The sequence below is a fragment of the Prionailurus viverrinus genome, chromosome C1, assembly GCF_022837055.1.
Source record: "Prionailurus viverrinus isolate Anna chromosome C1, UM_Priviv_1.0, whole genome shotgun sequence".
Taxonomy (NCBI): Eukaryota; Metazoa; Chordata; class Mammalia; order Carnivora; family Felidae; genus Prionailurus; species Prionailurus viverrinus.
In genome coordinates, this window is record NC_062568.1 from 194,856,712 (window position 1) to 194,877,788 (window position 21,077).

The following is a 21,077-nucleotide window of genomic DNA, read 5'->3' on the forward strand; positions in this document are numbered from 1 at the left end:
TGGACTTTCTGAAAAATGAGGGGCCGCCTAGGACCATTGAAGCCATCCAAGCCAACCTACCTCACGGTAATTTACATAAAGGACCCATAATGCATTACTTCATGGGAGCATTTTCTTTCTTTTTTTTTGTTTTGTGATCTCATATATTTCAACCTAGACTTTATATTGTTATATTACGTACTTTCATTTAATTAATTAAAATATAATTTATTGTCAAATTGGCTAATATACAGTGTGTAAAGTGTGCTCTTGGTTTTGGGGGTAGATTCCCATGGTTCATCGCTTGCATACCACACCCAGTGCTCATCATTGGAGCATTTTCTTTCTTCCACAAATGCTTTGAGTTTCAATCTAAGAGGTGCCTATGATTGGTGGTTGGGCACAGGGGGCCAACATCTTCAGAGTATTGACTCCTTTTGCCTGGATTAGAGGTAGCAATGAGAACTCAGGAAGCTTTGCAGAGCCCAGCCCAAGAGGCAGTTGACAGAAAAGAACTCACGGGAAGACCTCAGGGTTGGACTGAAGCTGAGCATTGTGGAGGCAGTATTGATGAAGGCAGGGTGAACCTGCAGAAGTGGCATCTCCAGAGAATAAAGGTTGGTCTAGGAAGAAACAGGGAGGCGCCCATTACCTTCAGATCTCCAGGGGAAACACCTCCCATCTTCATTGGCTGCAAGTTGTTTATTGAACTAAAAGTAATGGGCCAAGTTTACTGAGCATGAGCTGTACGTCAGGCACTGGGACCTGACCACAACTCTCTGAGGAGGGTTATTATTAGTTCCTATTTTACAGAAGAGCAAACCGAGGATTAGAAAGTTAAAAGACTAGCCCAAAGCAAGTAACAGAGCCAGAATGTAACATCTCTCTGATCCCAGAGCCCATGTTCTTAACCTCTGTGCCAGTGGTTCTTAAATTTCAGTGTGCATTTTCTCTTGGAAAATAGGTAAGGAATCACTGGAGTCCGTGGTTAAAATTGCCAACTCCTGGTCCCTATCCCAAGATTTGGGTATCTTTTTGGTATTTTATTGTTTTCTCTGAGAAAATCAAAATGATGTTTTTTGTTGCTATGAACAAGGCAGTTTATTAAAAAGAACACCGATAGAGTGTTCTGGGGGCAGAGCAGTAGACTTACGTTATCGTACACTGAAACTGCCAATTCTGTCCATGACCTTAAGCAAGACACCCCATGACTCTCTGAGTGGCAGAACTAGACATAATGGTAGACACTGAGAAGAACTAAATGATCCCTTTAGGACAAACTCTGGTTTTCAAACTGATCCCAGGAGCTCCAGAACCTCCCTTGAAGGGACAGGAAGCCCATCTACACACTGGGGAGCTGGTTTAGCAGAGGTCACCCTTCCTCCTCCCCTATTCAATCAGAGCTCTCCTGTTTTTATATTTGGCTTTTATGTAAGATCTCTTCCAAAAAAAGGAGGTGACAGCATCAGTGAGCAGTTAGGAGCACAAACCAGCCCTGTTAGTAACTAATTGTGTGACTTGGGAAAAATCCCTCTACTTCTCGGAGCCTTAGATTGTTCATCCGTGAAATGGGAACTTCACAGGATTATCGTGAAGCTTTAAGGATAGGGCATAAAAAAAGATTTTGACCCACAGCACATGGCAAGAAACCAATAAATATTGGTTGTGATTGCAGTTGCTCTTGTTTTAAAGGGTTTTTGTGGCTGTCAAGTTTGGAAACCAATATCTCAATCCATCGAACATGGCGTCATTTATAAGGACATTCCCAGTCTGATGGGGGACAACATGGTCTTTTCCCCAAAAAAGACTGGTCTGATAGCTAAGACTTGACTCCATTCCAGAGAATTATTCCTCGGTCAGATGGATATAAAGTCACAACTGGTGCCCAATCACCCATTTCTCAGTCCTCCCTGCACCCCACTCCTCCCCTAGACACTCCCCCATTCTTAACAGGCATCCCGTCCCAGCTTGCTTACAGAGAGGCAGAGTCCACAAGTACCCTCCTTCGTCTCCAGCACGAAGACCTGCACACGGTGATCCTCCTCTATCTTGCTGACACTGGGACATCCTGAGAAGGTGCCTTCCCTAAGGATCCAGCGGTAAGTCTTCAGGAAGCAGCTGCTCAGAACCACCTCAATTGTCTGTGGCTGGCAGTGCAGGGCCACCAACACTAGGGACAGTTCTGCAGGAGGACAAGAGCCAGTGCAAGGGCTCCTGGGATGATGCCATAGGAAAGGGTACTAGTTCTAATCTGGGTAGAAGAGACATTGTGGGTGTATTAGCCTAACCCACAATGACTCCCTTAAACAAAGACTCCCCTCATGGGAGGTGACATCCTTATACCATGATGGCCCTGGGGGACCCTGATCCCTGGCCTCAACTGATCCACTCACAGTCTCTTTCCCAGGAACTGAGCCTAAAAGAAGGTGATATAAAGCTTGAGATTCTGAGACAGCAGTTCTCGGTCATGCGTGCTAAGAGGCAGGGGAGCCAGTGTGTGGAGAAAGGAACAAAGTAGGTATAGGTGCAGAATGAGACGAGAGGCAACTCCCTGGTTCCTGCCACTTTGACAGTCCCAAGTCCTAGACCCTGGAGAACCTGCTTGGAGCCTATCCGTGGCCTCCAGGAGACACCTTATAATAAATTCTCCTGTCTTCCCTGAGCAGCCCAACCAAACAGTTGGTTTCTGTCACTTGCCTTGCAAGATTATTTTTAGAGATGCTAATTTGTTTTGTTCTTTGATTTCCCTCACATTCCAACAGGTAGCCTGGGCCTTGGGGATTTTGAAGGGCTTACACTGCTTGAATCAAGCCTCCTGTCTTATAAAGGTCGAATCTGAAGAGACAACACTGGGGTGCTTGGCTGGCTCAGTCGGTGGAACATGTGACTTGATCTCGGAGTTGTGAGTTCGAGCCCCACGTTGAGTGTAGAGATTACTTAAAAATGAAATCTTTTTGGGGTGCCTGGGTGGCTCAGTTGGTTAAGCGTCTGACGGTTGATTTCATTTTTTAAATTTTTTTTTTCCAACGTTTATCTATTTTTGGGACAGAGAGAGACAGAGCATGAACGGGGGAGGGGCAGAGAGAGAGGGAGACACAGAATCGGAAACAGGCTCCAGGCTCTGAGCCATCAGCCCAGAGCCCGACGCGGGGCTCGAACTCACAGACCACGAGATCGTGACCTGGCTGAAGTCGGACGCTTAACCGACTGCGCCACCCAGGCGCCCCTGACGGTTGATTTCAGCTTAGGTCGTGATCTCACGGTTCCTGAGATCGAGCCCCAGGTCAGGCTCCACACTGACAGGGCGGAACCTGCCTGGGGTATATCACTCTCCCTCTTTCTCTGCCCCTCCCCTGCTTGTGAGCCTGTTCTCTCACTCTCTCTCAAAACAAATTAACCTTAAAAAAAAAAACTTTAATTTTTTTCTTATTTTAGAGAGAAACAGAGTTGGGGAAGTGGCAGAGGGAGGGAGGGAGAGAGAGAGAGAGAGAGAGAGAGAGAGAGAGAGAGAATCTCAAGCAGGCTCTGTGCTCAGCACAGAGACGACATAGGGCTTGATCCCATGACCCTGGGATCATGACCTGAGCTGAATTCAAGAGTCAGATACTCAACTGACTGAACCTCCCAGGTGTCTTCCCGAAAATAAAATCTTAAAAAAAAAAAATGAAGAGACAACCCTGAGGTAGGGGAGAGAGCGCCTTTGGGAGCCAGGAGCAGGAGGCTGGGGTGTTTTCAAGCCCTCTTCAGGACTTTTTAGTCTCATGAGCCAACAAATTCTGTTTTATTTCATGGTTTCAATTTTATTTATTATTTATTTTGCTCAAGCCAATTGGGAATAGGTTTTCTGCCACTTGCAACACACTGTGTCCTGAAACCTTTTTTTGGGTGATGAATGAGAAGCTGATACTCAACCCTTCCCTCCTTTCTGTACCTGCTCTTTCCACACTTTCTGCTGAATTTGAGATGACCTGTTTAAAAGTCATTAAAAAGCAAAATGTACTGGAGATATCAGTGTAAAATATTTCTGGACTTGTTTTATTATTTTGAGTTTAAAGACTTTACCCTTTCCTTTTTTTTTTTTTTTTTTTTTTACCATTTATTTATTATTGAGAGATGGAGAGACACAGAGCGTGAGCAGGGGAGGGGTAGACACAGAATCGGAAGCAGGCTCCAGGCTCCGAGCTGTCAACACAGAGCCCGACGTGGGGCTTGAACTCACAAACTGAGAGATCATGACCTGAGCCGCAGTCGGCAGCCCAACGGACTGAGCCACCCAGGCGCCCCACCCCCTTTCCTTTTGAAATAAGTTCACTGTTTCTGTTTTGGCAGGCATATTTGGTCAGAGGGATGGGTTACAATTTAAGGGCAGGTGTGTGAGACGGGGCAAGGTGGGGGTTAAGTCAGCCACATAACTTTCTGCTATTGCAATCAATAGTATATTGTGATGCAGAATGCCAAATAATAATATTGATAACAGCTAACCCTCAAACACGAATGCTATGCAGTAAATGTGCTCTTAACCCCGGCAGAAGAAAATGAGGCACAGTTCAAACCCAGACAGTCTATCTTACAGACTTTATGTTCTTAGTAACCGGGAAAAAAATTAACACAAAAAGAAAAGCTGTCTCATCCTTAGTGCATGAAAACACAATAATATGCTTCATAACTTCTGTGGAGGGATACACACAGTATTTCACAAGTGAGCACACTATCCTGGTCTCACCAAGACAATTTGTTGACATGGGGACAACCTTCTAATGAGCCAGCACCTACTCGGGGCTTGGCTAAAACCCTCTGGGTTGGACTTGTCACCCCAGTCACTTCTGCCTGCCCAGCACTGCTCTATTCTCATCTGAATTCCTCTCCTCTGTAGCCAAGTGTATTCCAAGGTGCTGCATAAATGTTCCTCAGAATGAGGATTCTGGGGACAGATAATCTTGGGAAATGCATACTATAATCTGCTTTCAAAATCTGATTTTTAAGGGAGTCATGGTAGATGGTGGAATATTAAAGCCTCTAAAAAGTCCCGAGTCAAGAAACCATTTTGTTTAATCCAGTATTTCCTCCAATATATTTAACAACAGAACACCACCCTTTTTTTTGTGTAATGTCTATTGAAATCCCAAGGCACTGGTGTCCCACAAAACACAGTCTGAGAAATACTGGCCTGTAAGTTAAACACTGACTAGCTGTGAACGTAATGGAAACTTCATCCCAAAGCTAGATTATCCAGAGAGCAGAAGAGGAATGCTAAAGAAGTATTTTTTGAAGGAATTTGATATTTGGAATTTTTTAATGTTAATTTATTTTTGAAAGAGAGAGAGCGAGAGAGAGAAAGAGAGAATGAGTGGGGAGGGGCAGAGAGCGGGAAACACAGAATCCCAAGCAGGCTCCAGGCTCCCAGCTGTCAGCACAGAGCCTGACGCTGGGCTTGAACTCACGAGCCGTGAGATCATGACCTGAGTCAAAGTTGGACCTTTAACCGACTAAGCCACCCAGGTGCCCCTGAGTTTGAGATTTTATAAATTTTTTTTTCAACGTTTATTTATTTTTGGGACAGAGAGAGACAGAGCATGAACGGGGGAGGGGCAGAGAGAGAGGGAGACACAGAATCGGAAACAGGCTCCAGGCTCTGAGCCATCAGCCCAGAGCCTGATGCGGGGCTCGAACTCACGGGCCGCGAGATCGTGACCTGGCTAAAGTCGGACGCTTAACCGACTGCGCCACCCAGGCGCCCCAGAGATTTTAAAGAGCAGAGTAGTCATTTTAGGAAAATAAGAATTTTATAAAATTGAAAGGTTTGGGAGTTAGAATTATTTTGACTATGGGGGACATAGATTTGGGGGATACCATCATCTTTTTGATTCCCAGGACCCAGCTTCTGCCCTGCCAGAGGGTGAGTCTGGGAGTTAGTTGTGTCACGTGAGGGAGGCCCTGTAAACTCAGCCTCTCTGTGGTATCTGTCACACTGGTCTTGTCCCAACAACTATCTAGCCCCTCCTGGCCTCTTCTGGGGGCTACAGCCTTTGTCTTTCATGGATCATCAGTTCCTTCCTCTGGGAAGATTCATTTTCTGGACAGTATTGGGGTCCTGGGAGCTGATGAATTATCCATTCTATCTCTGATACGGAGTGAATTTTTATGCTCCCCCCCCACCCCAGCAATCCATATGTTAAATCCTAACACCTAATACAACGGTATTAGGAGGGGATGGATGGGATTAGTGCCCCTATAAAAGAGACTCCAGGGGGCACCTGGGTGGCTCGTCAGTTAAGCAGCTGACTCTTGATTTACATGCAGGTCATGATCTCATGATTTGTGAGATCGAGCCCCACATCAGGCTCCACCCTGACATCAGAAAGCCTGTTTGGGATTCTCCTTTTCTCTCTCTCTCTCTCTCTCTCTCTGCCCCTCCCCCACACATTCTCTCTCTCCCTCCCTCGCTCTCTCAAAATAAATAAAAAATATTAAAGAAAATATTTTCTCTCTCCCTTTCTCTCTACCCTCCCCGCCCAACCCAGAAAAGAGACCTCACAGAACTCCCTTGCCCCTTGCACTATAGAGAAGATAGCTGTCTATGAACCAGGAAGTGGGCTCTTATCAGATACTTAATCTGCCCGTGCCTTGACCTTGGACTGTGAGCCTCCAGAACTGTGAGAAGTAAAATTCTGTTGTTTATAAGACACCGGGTCTGGTATTTTGTTACAGCAGCCTGAACTTACTACAACAACCTCATGTGCTCAGCTACCTAGCCTCTTACTAGAAATCACCTCTACCCCAGTGGACTCTTTAGAGGCCAATGTTTGACCAAATCTCACTGGCCCTCCCATGGCCTTTGGACACTCATTTGTCTGGGCCTTCACAGAGTTCTGATGTCCACTCTGGCCCCCACCTCTTCTTTGCTGTATAGACACGAGTTGTTCAGACTCACTCGAGTAGGCATAGTAGCTGTTATCAGCTACTCCCCCTTCAGCTGGGTACTTGTCTGGAGCACAGGCTCGTGCTCCAGGACTACTGCTCTGGGTGGGTTTAGGGGAAGCTTGACTGGACCCAGTCCTATCAGAGGGCTGTGTTGTCCCTGAGGAGCTGGGGATAAGGGCTATCAAATGAGCAGCTGCTGTCTCAGGTGACTGGGCTGCTGCAGTGAGGGCACCAGGGGCTGATTCCACTGGCCCAGAAGGTGTCCGTGTGGCAGAGCCGTGATGTGTTTCAGACAGCGTGCTCACCATGCTGGGGTGGGGTGCGCCTATAGTTTCTCCTTCCTGAGTCCCAGATATGGTTGTTCTAGAAGCAGCTGTCCCTAGGGTGGTCAGGGTCAGTGTGGATAACTGCACTCGTTGTCCTGGATATAGAGATTCTTTCACATCAGTGGTCTTGTTCAGTGCTGTTGAGGATTTCATTGTAGCTGACTTCTCAGAGACAGCGGCTGTCATGGACCTTGATGATGTAACGTCATCGCCTGGTATGTTTAATGCTGCTGGAGCAGTGATCTTGGCTGACATCTGAGAGTCAGTGGACAATGATGATTCCAATCCATTGATTATGGAGCTTGATGCTAAACGGGGTGTGGTTGGAGCTCTCTGATTGTGTTTTAGGGTCTTAGCTGAAGTGGCCATGCTGGACAAGGCCGCGCTTCTGGAGCTCTCCTCCTGGGTCACATGTATGGGGGTTGTCTGTTCAGTGGACCCAGCAGAGCGGTTGGCTTATGGTAAAGTGGGAGGAGTAGCTGGTGTTGTATTCTTCCGGGACTCTGACGTTGCTGTCCTCCTGATTGTTGGTGATGCGTTAATCGGAACTGCAGACATGTTGTCTCTCCCATTGCTGGATAGAGCTGAGGTTGTCAATGAGGATACTGTAGGTCCCTTAGGCAGAGAGACTTTTGTGGAGTCTGCTGTATTTGATTCAACCCCCTGGGTTGTAATAATGCCTGTAAACAAAGAAACAAACAAAAAGAATCCAATGCACCTGTTCTCTCCACCAATCCAGAGTTCTTTTCAAATGTTCTCACTTAACCAAGTATCTTTTTTTAAAAGAATTGTTAATGTTTATTTTTGAGAGAGAAAGAGAGAGAGAGAGCACGAGCAGGGGAGGAGGGGGAGACAGAATCTGAAGCAGGCTCCAGGCTCCAAGCTGTCAGCACACAGCCCGATGTGGGGCTCAAACTCATGAATCATGAGATCTGACCTGGGCCAAAGTCGGACGCTTAACCGACTGAGCCACCCAGGTGCCTCTTAATCAAGTATTTTTATTAGAAGATTCAATAAAGGGGCACCTAGGTGGCTTAGTCGTTAAGCGTCTGACTTTGGCTCAGGTCATGATGTCACTGCTCGTGAGTTCAAGCCCCACGTCAGGCTCTGTGCTAACAGCTCAGAGCCTAGAGCCTGTTTCAGATTCTGTCTCCGTCTCTCTGCATCTCCCCTGATCTCTCTGTCTGTCTCTCTCTCTCAGATATAACATTAAAAAAATTAAAAAAAGATGGGGCGCCTGGGTGGCGCAGTTGGTTGGGCGTCCGACTTCAGCCAGGTCGCGATCTCGCGGTCGGCGAGTTCGAGCCCCGCGTCAGGCTCTGGGCTGATGGCTCAGAGCCTGGAGCCTGTTTCCGATTCTGTGTCTCCCTCTCTCTCTGCCCCTCCCCCGTTCATGCTCTGTCTCTCTCTGTCCCAAAAAAAAAAATAAATAAACGTTGAAAAAAAAAAATTAAAAAAAGAAGATTCAATAAAAATAATATCAGCACCAACTACATTATTACTGCCTCACATTCATTTATGTGCCAGCTCTGTGCTAACACATAGTAACTGATGCATGATCTTAATTCACCTTATTTTTTAAATGTTTTATTTTTATTTTTGAGAGAGAGAGAGAGCAAGTGGGGGAGGGGCAGAGAGAAGAGGGAGACACAGAATCCAAAGCAGGCTCCAGGCTCTGAATTGACAACATAGAGCCTGACGCAGGGCTCAAACTCACGAACCGTGAAATCATGACCTTAGCCAAAGTCAGATACTTAACTGACTGAGCACCCAGGCACCCCGTCTTAACTCATGAATTTAACTAGTGCTGGCAACTATGTCTTCTGCTCAATAACCACTCTAATTTTTTTTTTTAACATTTCTTTTTGAGAGACAGAGACAGAGCATGGGCGGGAGAGGGGTAGAGAGAGAGGAGGACATAGAATCGGGAGCAGGCTCCAGGCTCTGAGCTGTACACATAGAGCTTGACGCAGGGCTCAAACTCACAACCATGAGATCATGACCTGAGCCAAAGTCAGACTCTCAAGCGACTGAGCCACCCAGGCGCCCCTCAGTGACTCCTCCAGAGATAGCAAAAGGCAGAAATCTGCCATAGCATTTGGTCTTTGGTATCTGGCTGCCTTTTTTGGTGTGAGTTTCCTACTGCATTGAATATGGTTCTAATATTGAAAGATATATGTTATTTTTTAAGAAGGCTCCAACACCCAGTGCAGAGCCCAACACAGGGCTTGAACTCATGACCCTGAGATCAAGAGTCAGATGCTTAACCAACTGACCCAACCAGGCACCCCAACAATATTTTGGTATAATGTGAACCCTAATTGCAAACCAAGTGCTTTATTTAGTGCAATAGCAGTCCAGGATAGTTTTTGATATCATTCAATTTCACTTTGTCCAAGTAAGGCCCTGCTTCAATGCACGAGCATTGGTATGGTGAATCCTGACAAAGAACCTGAGGTAAGGATTATTATTTCTTAAAAAAAATTTTTTTTAATGTCTATTTACTTTGAGAGAGAGATAGAGCAAGAGGGGGATGGTCAGAGAGAGGGAGACAGAGAATCCCAAGCAGGCTGGGCACTGTTAGCGCAGAGCCTGATGTGGGGCTTGAACTCACAAACTATGAGATCATGACCTAAGCCAAAATCAGGAGTTGGATGCTTAACCAACTGAGCCACCTAGGCGCCCCAAGGGTTATTATTTCTATTTATCAGATGAAGAAACTGAGGCTCAGACAAGTGAAGAGGTTTGTGCAAGGTCACACAGCCAGGAAGTGGTGACGCTGCATTTGAAACAAGGTCCATCAGATTCGGGAGCCCGGTGTCTCCCCTAACACACTGTACCAACTTGCAAAAACACAGCTTCCTTCTCATGGCTGAGCCAAACCACTCTCTCTAGAGAGAAAGGCCCAAATCAGCTGTCCTGAGCTGGATCCCTTGGGAATCTTCCTCTTTCCCCTAGGCGAAGGGCAGAAATAGGCCCTTGACCTGCTGCTCTGTCATTGCATCCTTGGCACAGTAGCCAAAGGACTAATTCAGAAAACTAGAAGTTGACTCAGCACAGGTAGCAGGCTCATCCATCCCACAGTCTAGGTCTGAAGAGGCACTGACCCTTGCGTTCAATTCTGCCCCCACACAGCACCTGCTCCTTCCACACTCCACTTTATTCTAGCTCTGTGCAGAGCTGAGGGGTCACAGTAGGGCGGGAGAGCTGGCCAGAATGCATGAAAGAGTAGACCAAGGCTCTAGACCTGGCTCTGTTACTGACTTGCTGTGTCATCTTGAGGAAGACCCAAACCTCTTGGTACTTCCATGTCCCCTCAAAACGGTGAGGAACAGAGAAGTCCTTTAAACTCTAGTGATCTGTGGGTTTGCAACATAAATCCTGGCTGTAACGAAGAGATGTCTTGCCACAGGCGTCTCAAGGTTTTATTTGCAGGAGAAATGTTTCCATCGGATCTGATTTTGTTTTTCCCGCATCTGGTTAACCAGTTGTTCCTGCTGCCTTATGGAAAAGTCCGTCCTTTCCCCGGTGATTTGTCACGCTGTCATTATGTATCCAGACCAACTTCCATGCTCTTTCATCCCATTGGTCTGCTTGTCTATCACTGTACCGGCACCATGTTACTTTCATGTAAATCTCGGGATCTGGTAGAGTGAGTCTCCCATCTTGCTCTTCAAAATTATCTTGGCTTTTGTTTGCCTTTGGTTCTTCCATATATTTTAGAATCTCCTTATCAAGTTCTACACAAACCCTGTTGGGATCTTGTTTGGAAGTGTGATACTTAGTAAGAGCTGACAATTTCATGATACTGAGGTTTCCTGACCACAGCATTTTTTTTGAGAAGCAGTGGAGTGTAGACTCGCCTCTGAAGTCAGACCTGGCATAGAATCCCAGCTCTGTGATAGGGGACAAATCACTTCACGTCCATGAGTCTCAGTATCCTCAACTCTACAACAGGGATGATAATGGTCACTGATGGTCATGGGGGTTAAATGAGATAACACCTGTAAAGCACTTAGCACGGTTCTTAGCATATAGTAGGTGCTCAATGAATAGAACCTGTTGTTGGTAATGACTGTCCCCTTCTCCTCTCGCCAAGATTGGTATCTGCTTCCTGAGTGCTTTGCCAAGGATACTTCTCCCTTGAAAAAGCTATGGACTTGTGGGAGTGGTGAGATGTGCAATGTCCTGCCCCTTCCCAATATCTACCTTCATACTGTCCTAGGAGCTCAGTGCCCAGGGCTGTACTCCTTCTTCAGGCTCGGTGACGCATTGGAGGTGGCAGTTGTTCTTTGTTGGAGGAGGGCAGGGGATGGCAGCAGGGGTCCAAGATCTTGGGTCCCCAGTTCTGGGCCATCTTGGAGGGAACTAGTTTGCTGGAACCCCAAGCTCTTGGCCAGGCCCAGATGGGAAGGATAGACAGCAAGGGAGACACAACTGGGATGACAGACAAGATGGAGTAGACAAAGACAACATCCTGGAAGAGGATAGAGGGGCAAAGCCAGAAGTCCCTTGAAGGTTATCCTGTCAGGCTCCTGCCTCCAAACTCATCGGTGCCTCAAGCCTTTCAGACAATTTAGGATTGGGGCTAGTGATGGCTGTGCTCACATTGCAAGATTTTCCTGGGTACACTACCTTCTGTCTCTTCTTCTCTTGTCACCTTCTTCCCTTCTCTGGCCAGCCAGAAGAGGGGCTATGAGAGCCCCCCCAGAAGAGGATAGATAGAAAGGGTATATGGGGGTACTCGCCAGGAAGACTGAAGGCTCCATCCCCAGTAAATAGCAGTTAGCAGTAAAAGCCACTGGATGCCCATGGCTCTGCCCATGTTGATGGTCCTGGAAAGCACGGATAAAGAGTCTCAGCTTGAACAGGGGAACAGACAGCAGCTCCAAGACAGTGAGGCACTGCTGGCACTGGTGCCATCTCTCATCTGCCTGCTGAGTTACCACCCCACCCCCAGCTGTCCAGACTCCTTCCCAGCTGGCCCCAGGGGGTGCTTTATGGGGCTGGAACCAATGCAGACCAGAGGGGGATGGAGGGTGGATTTTCTCATTAGTTGCAATCAGTGGGCCTCTGGGGACTCCCATTCCAACTGGTGAATATCCCTAAGGCCCCTGTTAGCCTTTGTTGGACAGCTGGGCAGAACTCTCGGCCTTCCAGGCTTCTCCCCAACCCAACCCAAGGGAATCTGAGTCTCAGGGACGTGGATGATCTTACTGGTCTCCCAACTCTTGAGCTAAAAGTTGGCCATTGGATTTTAGAGCTGGAGAGCAATCTCACCCTCGCCCCACTGCACAGGTGGGAAAAATAAGGCCCAGTGACTTACCCAAGGATGAGAATCCAGTTGGGTAGAGTGATTCTATTGCCCATGACTTCCTATTGCCCATGACTTCCGCAGCTCTCTCAGACTCTCTGCATTACCCAGCTCAGGAATTTGCTGTGGCTCTCAATGGTCTTTAGTGTGAAGGTCCCAAGACCTCACAGGTCCTAGGTTCCCCACTAGACCTCATTCACTGGACCCACAGACTCCTCCTGCTATCTTCCAGCAAGTTCCAGTGCCCCTCTCCTCCAAAAAGCCTACCAGGACCCATGCTTTGCCAGTCACTCTCCATTGTCCCAGGATAAAACTGCTTGTATTTGCATGACTTGATCAATGGTGACCTCAACAGACTAGGGCTCCCCAGAATAAGGACCAGTCTTCTCTACCTTCAGAGAGGAAGGGTAGGGCTGTCTCCATCAGACCAGGCTCCTAACCATGAGGACCAAATTCCCACCCACTGCCACCTCCCCCAACCAAAAAAAAAATTAGAACACTAAGGGCAGAGATTATATCCCTACCATTAAGTCACAAATTTTCAGGGTGCAGATTCTCTCTCCCATTAGATTAGAAGCTCTAGAGGGCTGTCAGTAACTCTTCCACCAGACAAACAGGCTTTTGGCAAGAATTGCCCCAAGGAGTTTGTAGAGCCACCATTCAGACATACTGATCCCAACGCAAAATTTTATTGTCAATACACAGATGCCTGGCCCCACTGGCCTCACCTTTCTCCTCTTGGTGCTTAAGCCCACTTAGGCCCCATCTAGCTCTGGCCTAATGCAGAGGACCAGGGATGCCCATCCTTAGGACAAACCCTGGCTGCCTTAGCCAGCACCCCCGCTAGGTGCTCATCCTTGCTGTGGGGCTCCCTCTCTCATCCAGCACCCTTGTCCATCTGAATTCCTCTGAACCTGGGGCTCACAGGTACAAGCCCTGGACATACCACCCCCTTCTCAGCCCCAGGCATCTGCCGAGGTGTAAGGGAGAGGATGGGCTCAGACCAGGCTGTGCCAAGTCACACTAGAGGTGCAGGAAGATGCAGCAGCTGGGTGTGTGTGCGCAGGTCCCTTGTCTCCCGTCCTGCCTCTCAGCGGCTGGCCTTATGTTTGTTAAGGAGCAGGTTTGTGTTGGATTCCTGAACCTGCAAACCAAGGGGTTTTCTTGTCGATCCCTCACCTTCACATGGCAAACACTGCCTTGCTCCCCTCCCCTCCTGGCAGCTACCCTGCCAGGCCTCCCAGGGAAGTCCTTCATATGTCTGACTCTAGCTGCCTTAGTATCCACTCTGAGCTTGGGAGCCCAGGCTGTGGACATTCACAAGGCTCCAGGCCATTCTAGCCCAGTCAGGTGGTTTGGGAAGTGGAGAAAGGAAATTAAGTTATGTGGGTGTGTGCCTTTTTCTCCCTAAAAGCTTCCTCCCTCAGGAGGAGGCTGTGTGTGTGTGTGTGTGTGTGTGTGTGTGTGTGTATATATATATATTTTTTTTTTTTTTTTAAGAGAGAGAGAGAAAGGGAGCACAAGCAGGGGTAGTGGGGCAGAGGGAGAGAGAGAATCTTAAGCAGGCTCCATGCTTATCCCAGAGCACAACACAGGGCTCAATCCCATAGCCCTGGGATCATGACCTGAGCCCAAATCAAGAGTCAGACCCTCAATTGACTGAGCCACCCAGGTGCCCCAAGAGGAGGCCATTCTGATGCACCCTGGAGAGAACCCAGGGGCCCTCTGCCCCCAGTGGGCCTACGTATCTGCCACTAAGCAGAAACTGAGCTGGCTCAAGCCACCCTAGGAAGGGGTAGGTTTGAAGGCATTAGAAACATAAGTGGCTCCATGGGAGGAGCCTGAAGGGAGCCGGCAGAGGCTCTCTGAGGAGGAAAGGGTGGAACCTAACCGATCAGCTGTGGCTGAGGGAGCGCAGTCCATGCACAGAAGTCTAGAAGGTAGACCAGTCTTGAAATCGACAGAAAGTTTGACTAATGGGGCAGAGGCTGAGCTGGGTGGGGTGGCTGGACGAGCACTTATTGGGTAGGAGAGGGAAGCTGCATGCACCTTATCCCTGTTGATGAGCGCAGTGATCAAGTCTTGCTGGCAAGTCATGTCGTGGATGTCCAGGGAGGACCCACTCACCACCGACAGGCTCAGGGACACATGCTTGTGCATCAGCTCCTCCTCCTGCTCCTGGTTGAAGCGGATGGAGCGCACCTCCTCTACTATCCTGGGGGCAGAGGGGTGAGTACTTTCCGAGGGCTGAGGGAGTTTGGAGGGGAAGGAGAAAAAGGGGGGCAGACCCCACATCTCTTCCCTGGCATCCACCCCGCTTTGCCCTCCCCCCTCACTCCTATGGAGATCCAGCCAAAGCTGTGCGTTCACTTGGGATGGAAGAACAGGGAGGTCTGGGGATTCTAGCTCCTGCACCCACAGACCCCGGTCAAGTAGGGCCCCAGGGTCCGTGTTATAGGATGGTGATGGCCCCGAGGTCTGCGCTCAGCTCAGACTTATGGGACTCGGGGTACCCCCAATGCCCGGCCTACATGTTAAGCTCATCTCGGATCTCCTTGTACTGCATCAAGTTCTCCTGTATTGCCTCGAGCACCAGGCAAAAGTTGTCACAGGTGTTTTCCGAGAGGTTAGACAGGTTGCCCCCCGTAAGTGGCTCCTGGGGGAGGCCAGACATCTCCAAACGGGCGACCGCACAGTGCACCAGTGGCAGGTAGTTACTTCCATCCTCCTCCTCCTTGCCTGTCTGGGAAGAGGGAAACGGGGAAGGGACAGAGCTCAGCCGGCACCCCTCCCCCAGTCCCTTCCTGCTTGGCTTCGGGGAGGATGAGTCTCCTAGGATACCAGGGTTCTAATGCCCCTCATTGAGCTCCAACAGATCTTAGCCTCCCTACGCTGGTGGTGGGAGGCTTCAGATGCATAAGCCCTTTCCCTACCTCTTTGAAAATTCTTAGCCCCTTTTCAAAATTTAGCACCCAGTTTCCCTCCTGATAAATCCTACCCAGCCAACTTCTAAAGCCCTGTCTACTCTGAAGTCATAGCCCACAGCCGTCAACATTTTGGAAGTACTCCACCCTCCACCCCCACCGACCTTTTGGAAGTTCTACCCCTGAATGAGTAGCACTGCAGCTAACATTTAATGAGTTGTATGTGTGTTCATTTATCTCCATAATTCTCATAATAGTCCTATGAGAAAATAACTATTATTATTCCCATTTTGCAGAAGAAATTGAGGCTTAAATTGGTTATCTGCCCAAAGGTCACCCAGCCACTCAGTTTTGAGTTGCCATAGAAATAAGGCATCTAGGGGCGCCTGGGTGGCGCAGTCGGTTAAGCGTCCGACTTCAGCCAGGTCACGATCTCACGGTCCGTGAGTTCGAGCCCTGCGTCGGGCTCTGGGCTGATGGCTTGGAGCCTGGAGCCTGTTTCCGATTCTGTGTCTCCCTCTCTCTCTGCCCCTCCCCCGTTCATGCTCTGTCTCTCTCTGTCCCAAAAATAAATAAAAAACGTTGAAAAAAAAATTTTTTTTTTAAAAAGAAGTAAGGCATCTAGGGGGCGCCTGAGTGGCTCAGTCAGTTAAGTGTCAGCTCTGGTCATGATCTCATGGTTCATGGGTTCAGGTCCCACATTGAGCTCTGTGCTGGCAGTGTGGAGCCTGCTTGGGATCCTCTCTCTCTAGCTCTCTCTCTCTCTCTGCCCCTCCCCCCTTGTGCACGCGCATGCTCTCTCTCTCTCTCAAAATAAAAAAACTTTAAAAATCTAGGAAATCCATACCCCTCAGATGTCACTCAAGGTAGGGGATGCTGCCCCCAGGTTTCAGGCTTGACTTTCCCCAGCCCCTCGAGTGTGGAAGCATGTGCATGTGCGCTCACATACACACATACACACACATATGTGCACATATACACAGTCAAGTCAGTACATTCTGCGCCCTCCTCCCTTCTGCCCTCCCATCCCACTCACCTCACGGAAGGTTGTCTGATGCAGTTGTCCATGCTCCCCTGCCTTCATCATCTGCTCCAGATTGGTGGTCACCACAACGACCAACAGGTTGATGCCAATGAAGGCACCAATGGTGATGAAGATGGCGAAGTAGACAGCACCCCCAATCTCCATTGCGTACTCTCTTGTCTCCATCCTGGAGATGGCAGACAGGGGCCCCATCACCTCCCTGGCCCTTTGAGCCTCGATTTCCCCATCTAGGAAACGGGGACACTACCTCAAGGCCCACTGGGTCTGCTACCTCACTGCTGTTGTGCTGATCGAATGCCTGTTCCTGACTGTCATAGCAGCTGCTCTTTGTTGAGCACACAGGGCCTCAAGCCAGCCCTCTAAGGTGGGGATGTGTCCATCGGCATTATCAAGTTTAATCTATTGGCTACACTCTTCATTCACGATTTTCTTATTTTAAAAAATAACTCAAGCTCATAATAGGAGAATTAGAAGGAAGATATATAGGAAAAAAAAACCCATCTACTATTAATACCTTGTTATGAATCTCCTATAAAATATTTTCCTAAAGACTAGGTCTTTCTTTCTCTCTTTCCATACACACACACACACACACACACACACACACACACACACATAGACGCACGCACGCACACACGCACGCGCGCGCATATAGAGATACTCTGTGCCAGGCTCTATGCTAAGAGATTTAAATAGATTTTTTCTGTTGATCCTTACAGCAATTCAGACACAGTTAATTACAATAATCCCCAATCAGCAGGTGAGGAAGCTGAGGCTCAGAAGAGAGATGAAGGAATTTGTCCAAGGTTGCATGGCTAGTGTGATGGAGCAAAGACTCAAAAGCCCAGCCTCCAGTATACCTTTATTGTACACTCTATGATTTTCCCACTACCTACATCATAATGGGTAGTGCCCACAGAAACCCTTTGCCAGCTGTGCTTCTAGTCTCACAAGAGATAAAAAGAAATCAGTCAGGAGGACCCACTTCCTAGAGTGCACTGGAAACAAATAGGGTAATGGAAAAGAACAGAACCTGGTGGCCATCTATGGCCCCAAATGGCCTTGGGCAGCAGGTGTAAGAAAGAATGAAATGAGGCTCTGAGTTCCCAGGAATCCAGGCAGCTTGGTGGGCTCAGATGTGGGCTGGGAGGCTGTCCTGAAACCACAGAGCTGCTCTCTTGCTCAAGACCTACCCAGTTGTTTAGCATGACAGGAGAAATGATGAACAGGACTGCAGTAGGACTTTGAACAGGTGGAATTTCAAGGGGAACAAGGCTTCAAGCAGGCCACAAACCCAGAGGCCCCAGTCTCAGGGGTCTCCCTTTCCCCAGTTTGAAGTTCCAGGCACCCCCCTCCTGCTGGGCACACCCTCATCCCAAGCTCTGGACCACCCACTCCCACTGCCTCGCCTCACTGGGCTGGGGGCCCGGAAGCCCCACAGACACTCACTGAAAGTCCCTGTAGATGTCCACCCAGCCATCTTGGGTGATGCAGATGAAAAGGGTGTACAGGGCAACCTGCATGTTCTGGAAATGCATGGGCACAAACGCACCAAAGAGAGTGACCCCGAACACGGAGAACACCTGCCAGAGAAACCAGAGAAGATGCCTGGACTTCACCCAGGGACCTTGGGGACAGGACATGCACATGCCACACAAATGAACACCGCCAAGGGAATGACAGGGATTCAGGCCCATAGGCCTCTCCTCTTCTTCCAGACACCCCTGTATCCCCAATGACCCAGGGGCCCCGCTCAGGGAAGGGGAGGATTGAGGGCAAGGGAGGGCACTGACCAGCATGAAGAAGAGGATGAGGGTCATGATATTGGCCATGTCAGGCACCGACTGCAGGATGACACGGATGATCCGGGCCAGAGGCTCCACCGCCATGCACACGTGCACCAGACGAAGCGCCCTGTGGCACAGCCTCTCAGGGGTGCCCCCTGGCCCCTCCCAGGCCCCTCCTCCCCCCGCCCCCTGACCTGCCCAGACAGGCAGAGCTGATCCCCACCTCATCTCCTTCCCGGGGTCCAGACAGTTCCCCTTCTTCTCCCGAGTTCCCAGCTCACCTGAGGGTATAGGTGATAGAGATGGCACTGAGTTCATTAATGAAGAACCCCAGGAGCAAGATAAAGATGATAAGGAAGTTGAGGATGTTCCAGCCGTCCTGGGGGGGTTGGGGGGGCCAGCCCCAGTGGGGTCTATCAGGCCCAGCCTGTGGGGACATCCTGGGTCTGCCCTCCCACTGCCCCAAGGTTGGGAGGCTCAGTGTTCCTCTCAGAGCAGGGCCAGTCACCTGCCATCCACTGCTGTTACTTATCTGCATTCCCCAAACGTGCCACAAAACACACATGCCCTCCCTGTCTCGTCCGTGTGTCCACAGCCAAGCGCAGTCTCAGAGACACACGGTGGAGACTCTCATGTACACACAGCTAGTTCCTAAGCTGAGCAGCCACCTGGGCTAGCGCACTGCTGAAAATGGCCTGGCCCTACGGTTAGGTGACAGGAGAGCGTTCGGATGCTCCAGGCTTTGTGTGGCTCACACTATAATTAATAATACAATAAAAGTAAATACTAATAAAAACATTCAAGAACACTACTTCGGTAGCCAGTTCAGAAGTACACTAGCCCTCACTGTACGAGAGAGAGACAGAGACAGAGACAGAGACAGAGACAGGAAATTTTTACAAGCTCTCTGTCCAGTAAGGCACAAAGTTACATAGGGGTGGGGACTGAGGAAGGAGCCTCATGTATGAAAAGTTCAAGCACAGCCATGAAAGGGGGAATTTATCTAACAAACAGTGGATACATGTATGTTTTAGCCAGTGATCCCACTACTAAAATCTGACCCACGGAAACTCTGGTTCAAGTACAAAATGACACCTGTGTAAGGTTGAAAACAACTAAAGTGTCCCGCAATGAGACACCGATTGAATAAACCACGGAGCATTTATTCAATGGAGCGCTGCGTAGCAAAAAAGACAAATGGGAAATATCTCCATGTACTGATACAGAAAGGTTGCCAGGATCCATTAAGTGACAAAAGCAAAGTGTGAGGGGAGGGAGGAGGGAGGCAAAGGCAAACAAAGGAAGGGAGGGAGAGGAGGGATGGAGGACAAAGGCAAAAGAAAACTAAAGTATACACATATTAGCTTATGATCGCAAAATACACACTGATAGGCTATAAATCTAAAAAGATTACCTGGGGTGGAGGGGAAGAGATGAAGGGAGGGAGTGGAAGGAAGAATTCTCTGTGTACCTTTCAATATAGTTTTCAACCAATCTATATCTGCATTAAATATTCAAAAAGAAAACTTTTTTTTTTTAACGTTTTATTTATTTTTGAGACAGGGAGAGACAGATCATGAACAGGGGAGGGTCAGAGAGAGGGAGATACAGAATCTGAAACAGGTTCCAGGCTCTGAGCTGTCAGCACAGAGCCCGACGCGGGGCTCGAACTCACGGACTGCGAGATCATGACCTGAGCCGAAGTCGGCCGCCCAACCGACTGAGCCACCCAGGCGCCCCAAGAAAACTTTTTCTAATGGAAAAAAAAAGTTCTTAAACGTATCAGGTAGAACAGTGAACACAAGCCCTCCTGGAATCCCACATTCGGCGTGCCTGTGCCTACACGTACATCAGGAGACGCAAGTCAGCCTGGCCACAGATCCGGCGCTCTAACCAGCCAGTATTAAGCTCCTACTATATGCCAGACCCTGCACCAGATCCTGAGGATACAAGAGGACTTCTGCCCTGCAGGGCACACAATTTCCAGGAAGACAGATTGACAGTAAATTGAAACTCCATGTGAGAGAGATTGTCAGGGAGACACAGTAACACCTAACCTGGCCTGGGAGAGGCGGGAGGACTTCCTGGAAGAGAAGATCTCTGAACGAGTCTGAAGCTGTAAGCAGGAGTAGAGCAAATGAATAAAGTGGCAGGGAGCTTTCATAGACGAGAGGTCAGCTTGCACAAAGGCATGGAGGCGAGAAGCAGAGGTGTGCGCGGATGCGTGAGGGTGCGTGCGCGTGCGTGTGCGTGCGGGTATGCGCTGGGGAGTGCAGCTGCAAGCAGTCTGGTAGCCGGAACTTCAAGGGCAAGGCAGGGAAAAATGAGGCTGCAGAAATAAGCAAGGGCCACATTGTGGAAGGCCTTAAGCACTATAAAGCCTTTCGACCTGATCCTATAAACAACAGGGAGCCAGGGCAGGATTTTAAGGATACTTTGGCCTGTGCCTTGGGGAGATTACTTTGATGGGGGGGGGGGGGGGGTATCCTGGAGGCTAAAGCAACATCCTAGTGGGAGAAGACCAGGCAAGAGCTAGAGAGGGGTAGCAAAGATGCAGAGGCGGCAAGACATTTGAGAAATGGGTAGGCGGTGAAACTGATTAATAGGCTGTGGGGGTCAGGAGGAAAAAGGAATCCACAAGAGTAGAAGAAAAGGAAGAGCTGGGGACAAAACTTTGGGGATTCCTACATGGTGGGGTCATATTTTGAGATATTAATTTACAGGCTTTCCACTTTCCTGCATTTCCTCTTTCCCTCCCCCAGCCTCCCTCCTCCACAACAG

At 48.9% G+C, this 21,077-nt stretch overlaps 1 protein-coding gene across 15 annotated transcripts in view; it reads right to left on the reverse strand.

Moving 5' to 3' along the window:
* Positions 1–231: 231 nt before the first annotated feature.
* Positions 232–21,077, reverse strand: part of CATSPER4 (cation channel sperm associated 4) — a 30,090-nt gene continuing 9,244 nt past the window's right edge. For 2 of the 15 annotated variants that reach the window (XM_047871037.1, XM_047871040.1), the window contains exons 5-10: positions 18,578–18,723; positions 18,303–18,423; positions 17,959–18,092; positions 16,501–16,675; positions 15,072–15,283; positions 14,123–14,755 (exon numbers count right to left, since the gene is read on the reverse strand). In XM_047871037.1, coding sequence (XP_047726993.1) covers positions 14,326–14,755; positions 15,072–15,283; positions 16,501–16,675; positions 17,959–18,092; positions 18,303–18,423; positions 18,578–18,723 — 1,218 coding nt within the window. In that variant the 3' untranslated portion in view covers positions 14,123–14,325. Of the gene's footprint in view, positions 603–6,485; positions 7,907–11,435; positions 13,685–14,122; positions 15,284–16,500; positions 16,676–17,958; positions 18,093–18,302; positions 18,424–18,519; positions 19,682–21,077 lie in introns of those variants that run through there. The other 13 variants (XM_047871045.1, XM_047871044.1, XM_047871043.1 and 10 more) reach the window with 13 other exon arrangements.